General features: G+C 41.3%; 1 protein-coding gene across 1 annotated transcript in view; it reads right to left on the bottom strand.

Moving 5' to 3' along the window:
- Window positions 1-19,139, bottom strand: part of cacna1ab (calcium channel, voltage-dependent, P/Q type, alpha 1A subunit, b) — an 83,645-nt gene that overhangs the window by 4,730 nt on the left and 59,776 nt on the right. Inside the window, exons 32-46 of the mRNA XM_062989530.1 lie at window positions 18,626-18,790; window positions 18,350-18,460; window positions 17,932-18,015; window positions 13,903-14,019; window positions 13,454-13,519; window positions 13,252-13,355; window positions 12,999-13,152; window positions 11,857-11,984; window positions 8,883-8,979; window positions 4,103-4,208; window positions 3,907-4,014; window positions 2,066-2,166; window positions 1,701-1,870; window positions 1,505-1,616; window positions 9-110 (exon numbers count right to left, since the gene is read on the bottom strand). Coding sequence (XP_062845600.1) covers window positions 9-110; window positions 1,505-1,616; window positions 1,701-1,870; window positions 2,066-2,166; window positions 3,907-4,014; window positions 4,103-4,208; window positions 8,883-8,979; window positions 11,857-11,984; window positions 12,999-13,152; window positions 13,252-13,355; window positions 13,454-13,519; window positions 13,903-14,019; window positions 17,932-18,015; window positions 18,350-18,460; window positions 18,626-18,790 — 1,725 coding nt within the window. The remainder of the gene's footprint in view (window positions 1-8; window positions 111-1,504; window positions 1,617-1,700; window positions 1,871-2,065; window positions 2,167-3,906; window positions 4,015-4,102; window positions 4,209-8,882; window positions 8,980-11,856; window positions 11,985-12,998; window positions 13,153-13,251; window positions 13,356-13,453; window positions 13,520-13,902; window positions 14,020-17,931; window positions 18,016-18,349; window positions 18,461-18,625; window positions 18,791-19,139) is intronic.

Genomic DNA, 19,139 nt, shown 5'->3' with positions numbered 1-19,139 from the left:
ATGCTCACTTGGTGGTGTACTGGGAGACGGGGCATGGAGACAGTCCTCCCTTCCAGTGGGTGTGAAGTGTCAGTGTCGGAGTGAACCGGCATCGCTGTCATTTCTACTGTCTGGAAAACACAAGGACAGTGTGGAGCTAAACATGCTAAACATGTGAGTCTGAGTGTATGATTAGTGTTGAGATGTGTGTGTGTGTCTGAGCAGCTGCAGCAAAGCCACATGTCGCAGTAGCAGAGGAAGAAAGAAAAGAGGAGGACACACGGACAGCAGCACTTATTGGCGAGAGGGTGAACAAGAAAGCCCCACGAATACCAAGCAGGATGTCAAATAAATTCCTCATAATTATAAGATATTAATTAAATAATGCTGCCAAAACTAAGTCATATACTCCTAATGTCTGGTGCCAGGGCATCACCAGCATGTTTTTTAACTTTTACATGGCAAGGTCGTCATCATACGGTGCATCCTGGTGCCCTGGCTGTCCACATAATCCTGATGAAAAGATGATTTATCTGACCAGCTCACATCTATTGACTTCCTGTAAATGCCTACAAGCCAGAAATGGCCCGTCCCAGTACCTCCCAGAAGCAGTAGAACATACTAAAACATGAGTTTTAAAGCTACAAGAAAGCTGGACATGAAAGCTGGACATGAAAGCTGGACATGAAAGCTGGACATGAGCTCGTGAGGAATTTTTCTAGAGGACCTTCAAATCAAACCTAACATCTCACTCAAAGCATAGATAACCAAACTGGAGCTCTCTTATTTTGGACACACTATGAGACAATTATGCTTGGAAGACTTGAAGATACAAGAGGAAGAGGACAGTTAGCTACAAGACGGATGGATACAATTACAGGATGTTCTGAGGAAACACTACGGGTAACTTTACGGGTTGATTACTAGCTTAGGAACAACAAAGAAGCAAAGCTGATATTGTTGGCTAGAGTGGTGTTAACACACAAGTGTTTGATTATGGAGTAGTGGCTAATTATAAGACTTGTGTTCTCAGTCTAATGGATGGATCTGGGATTGGTAAAATGCCAGGAGAATGCTGTGGTTGGCTGTAATAGCGCCAAGTGTAAAGTTTGATGGAGAATGGGGTATGGGGCTGGTTTTGGTGGTTTGGGCTTGGTCCCTTGGTTCTAGTAAAGGGAATTATTAACTGCAAAAAAGCCTCATCGCATAAAAATAATGCTCAATCTTAATGATGTTCTTGTGGCTAAAACAAAGCAAATCCACAGAGTCATGCTTGATAGAAAAACTCTTACAGATGTGTGGAGGCCTTTTGGCTCCATAAAGGAGACACATAGGCAAAGAGACAGACAGATTCTACAGCTACCAGCAACACAAAACATGAGGGGGATACGTGGGGGATGGAGATGACGCTAGTACACATGGAGGCTGAAGCACAAGCACACAAAAACAGCACTGCCCAACAAAGACTGTCAATAAAACAAACGTCTTCTTATTGGCAATGTTTTAACCAAGCTGGAGGCATTACCTGTGGGTTGTGTCGGTCATCATGTTGATGGTAGAGTGTGTCTGAACCCCAGTTTTCATCAACCGACTTCTGGAAGATCTGAGAGCGGGGAGTTACCCAGGATTCAGCAGGACTGGAAAATAAATCATACACCGTGCTTTGCTACTCAGTCCGTACAGTTAGGTACAGATAGATTTTTATTTTTATTGTTACTCACAGACTGTCATTGTTTTCCAGTGGCACTTCCCGGAGGTCGTTGACCAAGTGTCCACCATTGACCTCATTGACTTCATTGACTTTATTGATTTCATTGACTTTATTGACCTCTTGGCCTGTGTCCTGGCTTGGATTCGACTCCATGCGCTGAAACATCAGTGGTGTTCGGTTCTGGGTCAGACACAACACGGCCAACAGAAGGGTCAGACGACTAATTGTGGAGCACAGGGCTAATAAATACACATACAAGATACATATGCACACCATACTGGTTGTGTTACAGTATGTAAACAGTGTGAGTCTCATCATGGATCCTATCAATATCCTAATTAATTCATTCATTAATAGAATGAAACATTGTTGTACCTGTTCCTCTCGAAGTGCCTGCAGTTTCTTGGCCTTGCTCTGCCTATAATATTCCATGATCATCATGGCAGCATAGATTTTCCCTACCGTCAGGTCTGTAGCTGCTGAAAGTACGCAAAAGTTATCTGCACAATTAGAATGGGTTTGAATGGACCCTGAGCCTTGAGGGGGTGGGGATCATGGGAGACAAAAGACAACATATAAACAAAACACACAGAAGAACCACATAAAGTACTGCACCTTACCAGGATTTACCCTGGCTTAAGCACTGTATAGTTCGATGCTCTTTACATTTAAAGATTGAACAATTTTAAAAACATTTCAGGATTATAAACAAGACATTACGGTACACTGACAACACACTGACAGCACAAAGCCATGATGGGCACAGAGCCAATTGTCTTTTCACAGACAGAGCCTCAGTAAGTAATAAATACCATATTTTTATACTGCAGGCTTTTTTTATTAGCGATTTAGAAGGCTTAGAACAGAGACACATTAATTAAGGTTTTCCTTCATTGTTAACACTATATATTAGAATTAAAATGTGATAAAAAAAATACACCCAGAATGTGGTGGGTGGTGCAGCAGTTAAATATTTGAGCTCTGGGGTTTGAAGCTCAGTGGTGCTATCGGCCGTTTTTTGGGGGCTAGGGGGGTAGTTCCCAGTGTTTCTCTGTGGAACCGGAAACGCTCAGTGTTTCCCTCTTAATTCCCCAATCTAGTCATTTTCTGATTGTGAATCTGCTGCCACTTGCATCACCCCTGATTTAGTGATCTAGAATAGCCGGATCACCACACGTCCCCTCTGACTTATCAAGGGCCCAAAGCAGTCCTATACAAAAAAAAGGCTATACAACCTTTCCTTCTTCAAAAATATCCAACTGTGGTGTGTTAGAACACTGCGCCACCCGAGAGTACTGGTTTTTTTTTCAACAGAACGACTCTAAAGTCAGATATGGATCATATTTTACTGGAGTGAAAAGACGTCTATAGAGAATTATCTATAGTGAAGCACCCTCTGATAACAGGCAATGACAGACAGAAGCAAAGAGAAAGAAAGAAAAATCTGGCTGCTATGTAACCAAAAACAACTCAATGTAGCAGCTACAGCAGGGTCACGAGCCAAAAAAATGGGTCACAGAGAAAAATAATAATAATTGTAATAATAATAATAAATTTTAACAGGCTTGCACCCAGGTGGCACAGTGAGATATTCCGCTAGCACACCAGCACTGAGATTTTGAACACCCCGGTTCGATCTCGGCTCTGCTATTGGTCGGCTGGGTGCCATCTAGCGGGTAATTGGCATTGCCTGCAGCAGACACAAATTGGCCACAGAGTCGGCTGTCAGCGAAAGACAAATTGACTACGCTAAATCAGGAGAAAAGTGGGAGAAAGATGCATAAATCAATAGAAAAAAGAGAAAAACAAGCTGCTGGATCATGTGTCCATATTAGCACTTTTTCAATCCCGAACAGTTTAGCGCTTTTACACCACAAAATCACAGGTTCACAACCTTAAAAGAAGTTGGTGCCATTCTGGCTCCATAATCTTGCTGGTCTGGAACCAGTGAAACCTGTGATGCAAGCGGTCAATGGGTGAAGGATCAGCCACATAACTGTTCCACACAAGACTCCTGATTCTGTGGTGAAACCTCAAGGGGCTTCCGAGGTTTATCCACTTTCATGTATCATGGTAATTTACTAAAGATGACAGACAGAAGTAGATGAAAGCTTAAGTGAGTTTTGCCTCATCAGAGGGTGCTGAGCTGACAGAAGCTTCTCTGATGAGCTGTGATTTGACTGGTCGATTTTGTACAAACCTGCTGTGTAACTTACACTTGTGTGGCGTGACCAGCAGATCAAGCTGCTTCTGGGACAGGTTGGGCCAAATGGCGATCATCTCCTTACGCAACTCTGCGTCCATCTGGTGTTTATCTGCTCCACCTAAAACCCCACAGACACACACACACATACATATAGATAAAGGTAATTCTAACTAGTGTTATATAGTGATGTTGGTAAGGTTTCATACCTTTGGCGATCTTGATGTCGAGTGCGGTACGAATTAATGCCATAAGCGTGGAGTTAAAATGCACCGTGTTGTCATCGGCAACGGGCAAATCCATACGCAACAGTCTCTGTGGAGCCAATCGGGGAGGTTTAAAATGTGTAGTTGTTTTTAAGAAACATGCCATTCAAATTAAAGAAACCATTTATTTTACAGATGATAAGTAGAGGGAGCTCATCTTTTGCATTTGTTGAATTTAAAAAAAATGTTTTAAAAATAAATCTTCTACATCTGCTTATTTGATTTCTTTGTTTGATTCTTTAGATCGACTCCACAGAGAAAATGGCATGTCTTACTGGAATCTGTGAGCTTGTTATGGCCCAGCTGTGTCTGTCTTTTATATATTAGTACTTTAGTTATTATCTGACCTTTTTAGGTTAATCAAAAACATCAGAATATAGAAACATCCCTGAATATAGACAATAAAACGCTTCTGTATCCACCTGACATTGCATATTAAAAGACTGGCTTTAAATGCTGTGCTTGAAATGTCATCATTCATCATTCTGGCAGCATCCAAATTTACATGCAACTGTACTAAACAGTATGTCAGTAATTAGTGCACTACCTAGGGAGTGTTGCTAGTACCCTATAGACTAGACCAGTGTTAGAACAGCAAGGGATCTTAAAGAAATCTTAAAGAAATCTTGGTGTTCAGATCCTCTACTCCAGTGTCATTTGCTGTAATGAGTTTCCAGTATAAGCTTTCAGTTTATTGTATGAAGGAGGGAGTTTAAATAGATGGAGATAACAGGTGTATGTGAGAATGTGAGCCTTAATTCAAAATTTTAATGATAGCAGAGACCAAACAGAATTATTTACAAGCAGAACCAAGTTGCTGGTTAAAAGTGTTGGGGTTGTTAACAATCAGAGGGTGAAATAAGCACTTCTGTTGTAACACAGAGGTCAGAGAAGAAGGACAAGTTACCAAAAGTTTATGGACACCTCAATATTTTACCCAACAACCAGACTATAGAACGCAGTATGCAACGAGACACACTGTTGCATACTTTTGAAAGCCTTTAGAAACTTAACGTGCCGGCTAGCATGCAAGATTACAAGTGCAATGCCATTCTCGGGTGAACTAGACAGCCGAGAAACCAGGTGAGAAGTTTGCTAAGAGGCGGGAGCTAACTGCTACTCGCATAGGTCACATACAAAATAGATTTTGGTATCAATATTACGCTCTAATGTACCTCAGGATGTTCACTGTGAAAACCCATTTTCCTGGTAAAAATCTATATATTTTCTATATTTTTATAAATATACTTTTCTTTCTTCATGCTACTAAGCAGCCCATGAATCCCAGTTGCACCTAGTGGTGGGAGTAACTTCAAATGGCAAATCAAATTTAGATCAACTAAACACTCATGTAAATGTGCTACCTGTTTCATTCAATAACAATTTCACAGTTAATGTAGCTTCATTAATATGATCTCTAATTAAAAGATTGCAATTAGTGCCATTTTACTGTGGTACTAAGAATTTGACAGTATCATTTGTCTACTAATGTTTTGAAACCATGCCAACTCCTCGGTAGAAACCCAGACCTTTGGGCCACAAGATCTCACAGATCAAATCAGGATCATTCCAGATGTTCAGTCACTGGCTCAAATATTAAATGCATAAATGTACATATCGATCATGAGTTCATGTAACTCAGCCTGGGCTGATGCTCAGAGCTCCCCCTACAGGTCAGAGGTGTCAGTTACATCCGCAACATTTAAACCTAACGAATGAAACTGCGTCTTAAAGACAGCTTATCCGACCGGCTGCTGCTTTTCTGACCCCGGTTTCCATTCGTTAAATTTAGCTTGAAACGTGAGCGCCGGCCGTTAATTTACAGAAGCGCATGGCACAGCGTTAGTATGAGCGTGTATGTAGCTGTGTGCGTTCTACAGGATTTTGGTGCTTATGATGATTCCAGCCTCAAGCTGCAGCTCCAGCACGCACCATGCACCGACTCATGCAGCGACCCCGCCGTGACCCCACGATCCGTCGTGAACCCTGCGTGACCCTGCACATGCAGCATGCGCATGCACAGCCCTCCCTCCCAACCACACAGCACAGGCAGCCGCACAGAGAGCACCATTTATCACTTCATCTTTATTATTGCTGGTTATCTTTATGGAAGCTGTTTGTCTATATGAGTTGGCGTTGGGCATGTTTATTTCCGGATAAACTTTTTTTACTGATCTCTGGATGCAGGACAGGTGCGTTCTATCTAAATTCAGTTAGGAGTGACATTCCCTAGAGAGTTAGCGTGTTAGAGAGGACGAGGAAGTGTGTTAGAGTTGGTTAGTTCACTCCAGACTGGAAGGCCATGAGATGTTTCCACAGATTAACCAAAAAAAGGAGGAGATGGGTGGGAATGCTTAGCACAGGGCAGCTGGAGGGATCAGAAAAGAGCAAGAGAGAAATAAAGACGGAAAGGAAAAGAAGAAAAAATAGTGAGGTGCCAAACTGAACAATGATTTAATGCAGATTCACCGTAGTGCACCTACAGTCAGCTGCAGAAAGACCAAACAGCTCAATTCATTCTAAACTAAAATGTTGTGACCAACTGTTAAGCCTGTAAATATCTAAAAAATAAATCCAACATGAAATTTACATTTACATTTTCAGCATTTAGCATTTGATCCAAAGTGACTTACAGTACATATTTTCTAAGCAATTGAGGATTAAGGGTCTTGCTAAAGGGCCCAACAGTGGCAACCTGTCAGTGGTGGGGTTTGAACCAGAGACCTTTCGAAGACTAGTCCAGTACCTTAACCACTAGGCTACAACTTCACTTTTCACTTCACACAATTACAGACACTACAAGTATCACCGACTACATTTCCCAGTCTCCCTTGCACTGCTTTGTTGATTCTTATTTATTCTAGAGAGTGCTTTCAAAATGTGAGTTTTTTTTCTAATAACTAACTGACACTGTGGGCAAAAATATTAATGCTCACTCTAATAAAATAAGGCATTTTTATATAACCTTATATAAGATTTGTCTATTTTACAAAAAAGGACAGTTGGAGAACACACTACAGTTGAACACACGAGAGGCCAAACACATCCAGCTTCCTCACTATCCCTCGAATTCCTGAATTGCTACAATCATATTATTCCTTTACAGCAGAAAGACACAAAAAGAAAGAGTAAAAGAGACAGAAAGAGAAGAAAAGATGGAAGAGATTGAAGGTACACTTATGACAATTGGAGATGCTGGTGGAATAGCGTGATCATGTCCCGCATAAAAAATAAGAGCAGAACAAACAAATAAAGAAATAGAGGTAATAAAAGATGGAGAAGGAGCGAGGGGAACGGAAACGGCTCGCAACTGCATTGACAGGTAAACAGACAGATAAAGCAAATCAAATAATTGTTCATAAATAAAGCATATAAATAAAGTGTTTAAGGGAAACACACAATGAGACAAAACCTCGACTGAAAAACTCATATGTACATGGAATTATTTTATCCCTACGTACTAAAGGCAGCTCAATATTTCAGAATTTTAGACCTCTGTGTTTATGTTATGTATGTGTATGTGTTTATGCTGAAAAAAATCATAGAAACCATTCCAGGTTTCGACTGCTCCCTGATGGTTATGTAATGGCAGGTTTATCTTGTGTGGATATTACAAAGTAAATGACTGGATCTGGATGTGGTTGAAATGAAAGACATTTGATGCTTTAATAGAATACAAAGGTGTATTAGAGTCTCTTCTGATGAGACTGTGGTCATTAGCTGTCTGTTAGTGGTGATATCATCTGTCCCACCAGCATCTTAAGGTCTAATTTTGCTTTTTGCAGCACCTTCTCTCAAAACTGGTGCATTTTGTCAGGATGGTGGGGCACCGAAACAATGTACTCAGTGTAATATGTTGAGGTCAGATTATGTTATGGGGATGCTTTACAGCAGTGGAGACTGGGAATCTGGTCAGGATTTACTGAATGACTAAACAGGCAGATTAAGTTTTGTTGAGACTAGTGGCTATAACAACTGCCAAAGGTTTTAAACAAGAGGGGAACAAGTTCAAATTAGACTATGCACTGGAAAAGCCATGCATCAAAACACAGGATTTCTTTGTTTGCAAATTGCCCACTACCACCGAGACCCGGGGTTTCATCCTCAGCGGTGCTACACAGTCACAATAATGTATAGCAACAATCGGCCTATAGTATTGAAGTGTGGGCTGCAGTTTGAAAACCCCTGAGCTTGATAAACACTGTGAAATAATTAGCGTAGTGGATATGATGGATCTGAGACTGAAAAATGAGTGGATCCTTGGAAACCATTAAGGTCCTGATGGGACAGTGTTTGATGGAAACCATCAGACTGATTACTATTAGGAGATTATAGTTGGTGAGATTTTTTTCAGCAGGCGTGTGCATATGTTTGCTTGTGGAACGCTTGTTGAGCATCCACTGGAGGGTGAGACGAAGAGCACAAAACACACAACAGTCCTTCTGTGGACACGCACAAACACACCGTGTACTCGCACTTCTGCAGCACTTTGGCTTGAACAATGTCTTTTATTTTATGTATAATGTATAGCGAATATGCTTACTGTCAAACTAAACATCATGGCAGAATCACTGCTGTTGCAGAAGTGTGTGTGTGGTGTGTAACTGACAACAGTACGGAAGGACTGAAGACTTTCTCTGGTCCCTCTCTCCAATGGATGTGTGAATGTTTGTGAGGGCTGGCTAACACTTCCACAAAACACAGCGCCACTAGGAGCTCTAACCTTGTACGCCACGCGAGCAGGGCATCGCTTTCCAAGGCCCAGCGGAGGGCACATGTGGCGCAGCATCACATACATATCACTGAAACTGATCCTGCCACTGCACACGCACAACACAAACCCAAAACAAAATGTTAAAAAACAAATCAAACCAACAGGATGGGTCAGAACACCATGGGGTAGGTCACAAAACGGAAAAGAAAGAAAAAGACACACAGGTTATCGGTTTGGTCATGGGGTGAAAAGTGCTCAAGGGTTTTTTGCTTTGCATTGACTATGTATGTGTGTGCACAAGGAGGGGAGGGCGTGTTGGGTTTAAAATCCTAACAAAAAAAAAAAGGAAATGTTCTATGATTTTGTCACATGTTCGCATAGAACAGCAGCGCAGCTTTAAACAGAGAAAAGCAGCACTGACCTCACAGTGCTGGAAATATAAATAATCTCGTCAATGCAGTTTCAGTCCCCCCCACCCCCCTCCCCAAAGAGAAACAAGAACAATGCACGCAAGGCATCGATCCACGGCAAGCAGAAACACACAACAACATGGCTGTTTTTTTTGTTTTTTTTTATCTTTTTCGTCCGGTTGGTTGTGTTGCAGTGCGTTTCACATGCGTCTTCATTGCTCATGATCATTCCAGCACAAGCTGCGGCTCCGACAGCAAACCCCTCGACCCCCGTGAGGCTGCGGCGACCTCCGTGAACCCGCCATGAACTCGGGCCTTGAGGTAACGCGGGGCCCGTGGCGAGGTCGCGGCAGGCTCGCGGGCGCCGTGGGTTAGCTGCACGAGTCGCTGTGTGGTGACTCGTCTGCATTGTCCCGCACATTCTCGTTGTCATATCAGAATGCATAGAGATGGTGAAAAAAGAGAAAGGAAAACTGTGAAGGAGAGGTAAAAGAAGTCAAACGAAAGAAAGAAGAAAGCAATGTTCATTCCAGTCTCCATGGCGAGCAGTGCTGAAGTTTTTGGTTTGGGGCGTCCGAACCTTGCAGGCGACCCTATGAGGACATTTCTTTCCTAATCCAAGCGGGGGGTCGATAACCCGCAATAAACTGTACATATCCTTATAATGAATACGGCCGCTGCAAGAAAAACACACGCAGGTTAGAGAGAAGGACAGAGAGTAAGAAAAAAACAGTGGAAAAGCACGCACATCTTCGTCAGGTACGTTTCGGAGCATCACTTTACGGTCCGGATGGTGTCTGTGTGTTTCGTTTTTAGAAGCACTAGAACATACAGTCCTCACCTGAGTCTTCTGAAGTGCTCAAATTTTTCAGCTATCAGTTCAAACAGGTTTCAAATGAAATTCAAACATCAATTCGCAGCTAATCGGCAGTATTCATGTTCTAAACTAAGTGTGTGTAGGCTTTGTGGGATTTTACACAACATGGAATTAAGCGGAATCACTGAGAACTACAACTGTTCAATTGTAGGAGATACTAGCCTCTTAAACCTATGAAATTCCTTTCTCAATCTAGTCATATCCAATTCCCCACCAGCCACTTCATTATACCTTACAGAGAGTATAGCATGCAGACATGCTAAATAGTCTCACACTACCATCTGTAAGGTATTCATCCCTTGTGTAGATGCCTCAACTAGACAGCAGATGTCACAAGTCCAGCAGCAATAAGGAACCTTTTCGACCATCCCGTCCTTCAGACACAGCCAATCATGTCTGTGTGGTTGCCTGGCTGGTTAGTAGCACAGCTGTTATTCAAACTTAAAAGCTTCGGAATTAGACCACTGCACCACTCAAGCGTCTATTTCCGCCAGTCTAAAGGGAGAGTGGCATTTACTCTATTAAAGGTAATCCGAGTGGCTTGGTGGGTGGCACAACCGGTGGCTCGGAAGAAGAAGGTCCTGCAGTGAGGCGATTCCCAGGTGGAGCGGTGTGGGTCCTTTCTGTGTGGAGTTTGCATGTCTGCGTGGGTTTCCTCCGGGAGCTCCGGTTTCCTCCCACAGTCCAAAGACGTGCAAGTGAGGTGAATTAGAGATACAAAATTGAACTGATGAACCTTGTGTAACCAGTCCTGTCATGAATGTAACCAAAGTGTGTAACATGAAGTTAGAAACAGTTCCACTGCTCCCCTGGAACCGTTGCCGAACACATTTGATTGGGAATTGTGGCAGGAATTGCGGCCCCTGACCTCTGGCTCTACCCGATTACCAAACGCAGTGCCTCCCTATCAATAACTTTTTAGATCATTAATATTGGATCAATAAGCACACCTAACAATACTCTGTAGCCTTTTCTGATCTGTAGCTGAGCTTCCATGTTAATATGTTTAATCCGCTAACTGCTATGATCTTCACATTTGCATGCATTCCACGGTCCTAGACATTTCTGCCGTTAATCAGTATATATCAGGATATTGTATCAGCAAAAAATGAGACCCATTCAGTTAAAACTCGCTGTAAAGACTCGCTGTTGAGAAACATTTTTTGTTCATCACAACACACACACTTGGAGCATGTACAGGCAGTGTTCATCACTGAAAACAGGACTTCAGCTCTGCAGAAACACTGGAGCAATCTGACCGTCATTGTAGCAATGACTTCGTTTAGCCTGCATACAGCATCACAGAGAGCAGGTCGACAGAACAAAATACATGACGTGTATTTTGTGGAGTTGTGTATGCAGTTGGGGGCACAACTGAAGCCATGCAGACTTGAACCTCCAACAGAGGACATGATGTCATCATGAAGTCGGAGCGTACCATGCACACGTCCCGTCTATACCCTTCAGGCTCAGTCTTTTCTTATTGTTTTCTCATGTCATTGTCATTGCATTTATTTCTTTATACAGTCACCATCATGCTAACACTTCTAATTGGGATTAAAGAAATAAATAATTATTTAGTTATAAATTGTAGCTTACAAAGAAGACTATGAATAATCATCACTGTATGTTTGGCCTACGCTGAAGACTAGTGTGTGTTTGGTAAAAGAAAAAGAGTCGTTGGTGTGTGACTCACCATGCTGCCGGGTCATACTCCGCCCAGATTCTAACATATTCGTCGAGATGGTGGGGGCCGAGAATGGACGAGTCACGAGTCAAATATTCAAAATTATCCATGATCACAGCAACAAACAAATTCAGCATCTGTAATACATGCAAACACACGTTTTTTCAGGTTTTATTTCCAATTCCCCCATTAAAAATCCATTCCCCCATTAAAACCTGGCTCAAAAATGCACATCCAGCAACATAGATTAATAATGTCCTTGTGTAGAATGGTGTATATTGTCATTTTACTTTATAGTGTGGTGAAAAGGTTAGATTTAATGCTATATTTTAGCATTATGCTGATTGTGGATTAAATCCTCGTAGTCATATTGTTGCTTGAGGAAACGTGGCTGGAGTGGAAAGTACAGACATAAGCAACATGTCTGTCAGTAAGCCGTTGCAAGATGTTGTAAGCAGAGAAGTAACAACAGTTACCATAGAATGTTTTACACCCGAGCTTTAAAGGAAGTGCTGAAATGATAACGTGACTGGAGCAGTATAACGGGAGGCCCACAGTTCTGTTCTTTGTTCTTCAGCTAATACACTGCTGTAAGAACCCACAATTGTGTTAACAAAATCTCTGATTCTTTGATCATCTGAGTTTATTTCTCCACAACAATGGTAACATATTATTTGTTTGTAAGTAAATATGACCACAGCTGATACAGATATGGCTAGTTTAACTGAACCCATCCAGTAATTAGAAGAACATCTAAACTGTCCCCCTATGCTGAGAGCAAATTTGTCAGGATGGTCAGTTGTAACCCTAAACCATTAAAGTCTGCTATGAATTAGAAGCATCTAGAACACAGGCTATGCTGTCCACAGTCAAGCAAGCATTACTTTGCAATAAATGTAAAGGAACCAGTGCAATAAGGAACCAGTCCTCTGTTCTTTTTTGTCCACATGTCTAATTCGGAGCAGCGACATCTCTCCTGTACAGAAGCCTGGAAATCTTGCTTGATGGTGAAAGAATCTCAACAATCGGAAACAAGCCATTAAATAAAGCACATGTGGGTTTATCTTAAATAAAATCAAGATAAAGGATTATTAATAAACAGATGATTTAAGGATTTAAGATGAATAAAGAAATAAGAACAAGACACTTACCAGGAATGAACAAAGGAAGATAAAGGAGACGAAGTATACGTAGGCAAAGTTGCTGCCGCACTCATCAGCATGGGTGCTTTTGGCGGCACTGTCACATCGCATCCCGCCCAAACATGACAACATGATTTCATGCCACGCCTCCCCTGTCGCGCTCCTAATAAACATACACAGTACAAGACGGTTAGTACAAACAATACACAAACACACAGCTAATATTGCTGATATTTATCCATTTATGAACAAGAGTAATTACCTGAAGAGAAGCATCAGTGCCATAAAGAAGGTTCTGAAGTTGTTGTGTTCAGTGATGGCACTATCTGCGTCCTCTCTTTCATCTATTGCTAAATTCCCAAATAGCTACAGACACAATAAACACAGACAAAATATGACTGTTAAAATATCTGTTACTGTATTGTACAGATTTCATCAGTTTGTGTGTGTCTGGTGTGATTTACCTGCATGCCAATGATGGCATAAATGAAGAAGAGGATGGCGATAAGTAAGCAAACGTACGGCAGAGCCTGAGGAGAAACACACAGCGATTAAACCCACACAATACACCCGCAGTGATTGCTCTGTGTGTAAGGGGGTTATGAACTTCTGCACACCAATCTAGGGTTTAGATCCTTTGTGATGCTTAACTACATGTGGAAAGCCGGGTGTCATGCCTGGATTCAACATCTGTAGAAAGTCCTTGGAAATGCTGAATATGAGCTTGGCTATTTATTTCATTTTATTTCATGCAGCTTCCCTGGAATCACTGGGCGCAATGTAGTAACACACCCCAGACCCCACACACGATTACAATCCATTGCAGGGCCTCATCCTGTTTGTACTGTGTCCCAATGGAAAACTAGATCACGGCATGCAGCATACAAAACCGGACGCCTGGTGTGGTACGTACCTTGAAGGACTGGACGAAGGTCCAGAGAAGAATTCTGATTGTCTCTCCCTGACGCAACAGCTTAATTAAACGGGCAGCTCGGAACAGACGAAGAAACCTGACATTGATGATGTTATTCTGAATAAAAACGAACAATAAAATTGAGGTAGGTAGAAATATTAGCATAAACATCGTTCAGAATGAAGAGGATAAGGAGATAGATTTATTTAAAAAAAACAAAGAAAAATAACGCTTTATCATCCTATCACGTTACAGCATAGAAGACAAAATGCACTGATAAGTGGAACAGGCAGGGAAAGGAGTGCACACACACATTTCTACACACACACAATCACTCATGTATACAGGGGAAGCTTAAGAAAAGAGAGAATCATGCTGCTCAAGAATGTGTAGGGCTTAGACACGTATACACACATACAGTCAGCTACAGGCACTACAAATCATTTGTGGGTTTAACAATGGTATTTACTTCATTTACTTTTATTAAAATTGGAAAAGCATTTGCTAGATGCCACAAATGTAAAAGCAAAACTACAAGCTTAGTTAGCCTATCAAGACAGAATGATGATTATTAGTTATTACGGTCATAAAGAGATACATTTTTTAACCACATCTGTATTCTGTAGTCTGTTTAAAAAGACTCAAACATGAAAAAATGCTGGCAGCTCAACTTTAATACAGACAAGACCAAAATGATTGATTTATATTTAATAGATGAGTTGAAAAGCAGTGTTTGTCTTTATAAAAAAGTATTATCACAAAGTGAGGCAGTGATTTATTTATTTTTTCAAACTATTCAAAATCCTACAGATTTTAAATAAACACAAGACAATAAACAGTTTTTCTCTATGATGAAGTCCTGCTATTTTTTGAAAATAAATGCTTAAATACAATATATAATACTGTGGCGACTGGCCAGTTCGCCATTATAATAGGTGGGGGGTGTTGATGGTTTCCTGAGTCGGCCGAAGCATTTTTAGGAGGTAGAAAGTGGGTTTTGTGGTTAGAATGGCGTTTTTACTTGTATGTACATAGTTATTATGTTTTGATGTGTTTACTAAGTTACCGTTTTAAGGATATATTTTATGTTTTATGTGGTGAATCCGTTCTGTGCTAGATTAATATAGTAGGAGTGGACTGTGTATTCGGACGTAGCCTCTACTTTGTGTTCTGTACTTATTCAGAAGCGACTGAATAAAGAGAGTTGCCTCCTAAGTTTAAAAAGAGCAGAAATGTCTCATTCTTCCCTGCCATCGCCACAATACACAATACATTTGCTTGGGAAACTAACAGGCTTCAACTTAAGTAATCAAAGAGTATCATAACTTTTACTCAAGTATAAGAACTGTGTACTTTATATAAAGTATGCATAGTGCACATCCATAAAAAGCAATTATTGAGCAGCACTTTCCAGATAGGAGACCTCAGAGTCTCAGAGAGAGAGAGGGTGTGTGTGTGTGTGTGTGTGTGTGTGTGTGTGTGTGTGTGTGTGTGTGTGTGTGTGTGTGTGTGTGTGTGTTTGAAAGGGGGAGAGAGTGAGAGAGGTAGAGGAAAACGTACAGAGAGGACAGACAGCCATCATGCAACTTTTGTTCCAAAGTGCATGGCAATTAAGCAGTGACATGATGACAACTTTGCCTGTGTGTGTGTGTGTGTGTGTGTGTGTGTGTGTGTGTGTGTGTGTGTGTGTGTTATGAATCCCTAAAAATAACCAGTTACGTTTGTATCAACTGGGAGACCAATACCAATAAGTATTAAAAACAATTTGAATCAGTACCCGCAATAAAAGAAATTTTTAACCCCGGGCTCTAGTTTTGCAGCTTCCTTTTCTTTAAGTCTAAGTGCATGAACCTGAGGACTCTGATGCTCATTTAAATGTCAGTAAAGCAGAAAAATGGAAGAGCTGTTAATAAGCACAGAACTGCACTTGCTTTAATTATTGCCTCTATTGCCCACTACAATATGCTATGCTAACAAACACTTTTACAATTATTTATCTTTTATAGCCGCCATGGTGCCCCAGCATCAGAAATAAATCTTGATAAAGATCTATTAAGTATGAAAATACTTATTTGATACCTAAAATAGTTCTACTTAAAGCTACTTAAAGCTCTGTCTACTTAAGTGATAAACGCTTAAAGCTACATGCTAAAGTGATACTGATATTATAATGTACAGTGGTACACTCAGGCACAATAATAAAAGATAATAATAAAATAATAGAATAGAACTAGAACAGCCACGTTACGGTGTTACAACATTTGAGCAACCGCAAGCATATGACTTTTTTCTGTCTGTATCAAGTTTTATTAATTTTATGTAGCTTTTGGCTACATATTTTAGCTCAATTAAATTCCCAGCTTCACTACATTTTGTGTTTTGGGGCCATACTGAATTAAATTAATGTTATTTAAACACTAAACTACTTAAATATCGCAACGTATGTGTGCATATGCTAAACAAAGAAATGATTCCTGTCCCGAGCAAGATGATTAACACTCTACTCAGAATAAGAGGAGACTAGACAATTCTGATGTGAACAGGACCTCAAGTCGCACTGCCCTCACGAGTCTTCCTTTTTTTTTTGTTTTCTATGAGTAACTCAGCAGATTAAGCAAATAAACTAATAATCAAGTTTCCACAAAGCTCTTGGGGCTGATTGGGGTGGTAGTGGTGGTCTTCATGTGTTTGTGTGTGTGTTTGTGTGTAGGCATGATCATTTGCAGTCGCTTTAGTCACACCAGGTTTAAGAGGTCATCATACAGGAAGCACATGCTCAGGAGCAAGTAGAGGGAAGAGGTGTGGAAAGATGAATTTTGGGTAATGGATGCATTACAAGAGAATTTCAAACCAACCGGATTCTAATGGAGAGATGGGGTGTGTTAAACAGTGAGAACGACACCGATTGGTTTGGTATGATCAGACGATGATGACACCATGGAGGGGTGTGAAGGTCACAGTGCATTTTATAGTTTGCGTGTATTGATTGGTTAGGTTTATCGGAGCAGTGACGTCGAGATAGTGGTAGATTAAAGAAAGCATGTGAAAAGAACAGGAAGAAAAGTCATTACATGTTCAGGCTGATTAATTCCACACAGATACACAATCACTGATCATTGATTGGCTGTTCCAGTAGAAGGACTCATTAGTCATGCATGGTTTTAGATGTAACCAGTTACACTTGAATGTAAGCTGGTGTTTTCATCTAATATGACATTTACATTGTTTGTCTAAAGCCTTCTGCCAACCTGATCATTCCCCAAATGCCAATTGCCAAGGAATGCCCCCACTGACACACTGGCACTTTTCACTTGCTGGTGCTGGAGTCTCACAGACAACTGTACCATGCACACCATGAGTTTCATGAATAACACACCAGTAGTACAAGTGGCATTACCAGACAGCAGAGGGCACCACTGTACAGCGACAATGAAACCCTTTCTCCCTCCCTCAGGCACAGCCAATTGTGCCTGTTGGATGTCCGGCCAGGTCCATAGCCTGGGATTCAAACCACTTGGGATTTGAACTTCTGAGAAAGTCTGAGATGCTCTTGTTGGTTGGCTAGTGCTTCAAATTGTTGCCCCTTCTGAGAAGAAGTTTTTAAGGAGAGACACACAACGTTTTCCATGGTTCTACACTTCTGCACAGGTGCCTTACTAGTCCAGGCTTTTCCACCCGGCAGACTTGATGGCCAATTCTTGTCTGCTGTCCACTGCCAATTGTGCCCGTAAGAGGGTGCCCAGCTGACTGGTACCAGAGCTGAGATTAGAACGGGGGAGTTCAGAGTTTTATTTACTGTACATTAAGAGCACAGATGCCACGTCTTCTTTTTTTAAGCCACACAGCTCTGAAACCAGGTCAGTTTTGGGCTGAATATTATATTTGGGTCACGTCGAGCTTGTAATGTGAATACAGTCTAAAATATCAGCAAAAAATCAGTAATGCCACCCAATCACACAGGCGATGAGAAAATGCAGAAGTATCATTCTAATGTTAAGACGATGAGGACGTTTACCACTTCTCACTCACCCACAGCTCTGTCACTAGGATGTCTGTTATGCTTCCTAAGATGGAGACGAAGTCGAAAATGTTCCACGCATCTCGGAAATAATTCTGCGGGAAGTCAAGACAACGGGAACGGGAATCGATAATTACAGGAAAGACACAAAATACATAATAAACCATTAAACCCTGCGCTAATGCTGAGCACACGTCTGTTACTATGGAAACATCTGGATAGAAGCACGTGTCAGGAAGTCATGCTTTGTACAATCTCACAAGTCTTAACAAGAACTATGGGCTGTGCATTAATAACCACAGACTAAGCCTCAAGAGAGCTGTGGAAGGTGTGTGTGTGTGTGTGTGTGTGTGTGTGTGTGAGAGAGAGAGAGAGAGAGAGAGAGAGAGAGAGAGAGAGAGAGAGAGAGAGAGAGAGAGAGATACTCACACGGACACCAAAAGCAATCATTTTTAGAATGCATTCCATGAAAAAGAGAATGGTGAACACGATGTTCAGGTTCTTCAGCACTTTGTCGTACATCTCTGAAGCTCCATGATACTGAACACACACACACACACACACACACACACACACATTCTTACTTTAAGTTTATTTTTATTATTTTAATTTAATAACATCTAAATAATTGCAGGACCAAAACACAGGACCTTTATCACAGCTGTATCTAAAACCCCAGCGTGCTGTATGAGCGAGTGTGTGTACCTTCATCATGAGAACAATGGTGTTGAGGGCGATCAGACTCATGATGCTGTATTCGAATGGCGGTGAAACCACGAACTGCCACATTTTGTACTGGAAGCTCAGCTTATCCTCGGGCATGTGACGCGTCAGGGGCTTTGCATTTATTGCAAAGTCAATACAAGCTCTCTGCAACACACACACACACACACACAAACAGACAAATACTATATCCTCACACATTGCTTCACACAGTTTGTCATGCCGAATATCATCTTTAAGGCCCTACCTAATTCATGGCCGTGAAAATCACGTCACAGATCATGAAATGAGTCCTTTACTGGGTAATATGCAATTTACTGTGTGTGGAATTCAAACTTTAAGGTTTGTGTTTAGCGATTTTCACTTGCAATCCTACAGCAATTCAGTTAGCAAAGTTAGTCGAAGTTTAAAGCAGCTAAAAACACGACTCAGGTAACTGCGCTTGGAAAACTCCCAACCAATTCTGGGGACGCAGAGGGGGGTGAGAACTTTCGTC

This window comes from Trichomycterus rosablanca, chromosome 27 (genome assembly GCF_030014385.1).
Source record: "Trichomycterus rosablanca isolate fTriRos1 chromosome 27, fTriRos1.hap1, whole genome shotgun sequence".
Classification (NCBI taxonomy): Eukaryota; Metazoa; Chordata; class Actinopteri; order Siluriformes; family Trichomycteridae; genus Trichomycterus; species Trichomycterus rosablanca.
Note: the sequence above shows the minus strand (reverse complement) of the source record. Positions and strands in the feature narration are given on the sequence as shown.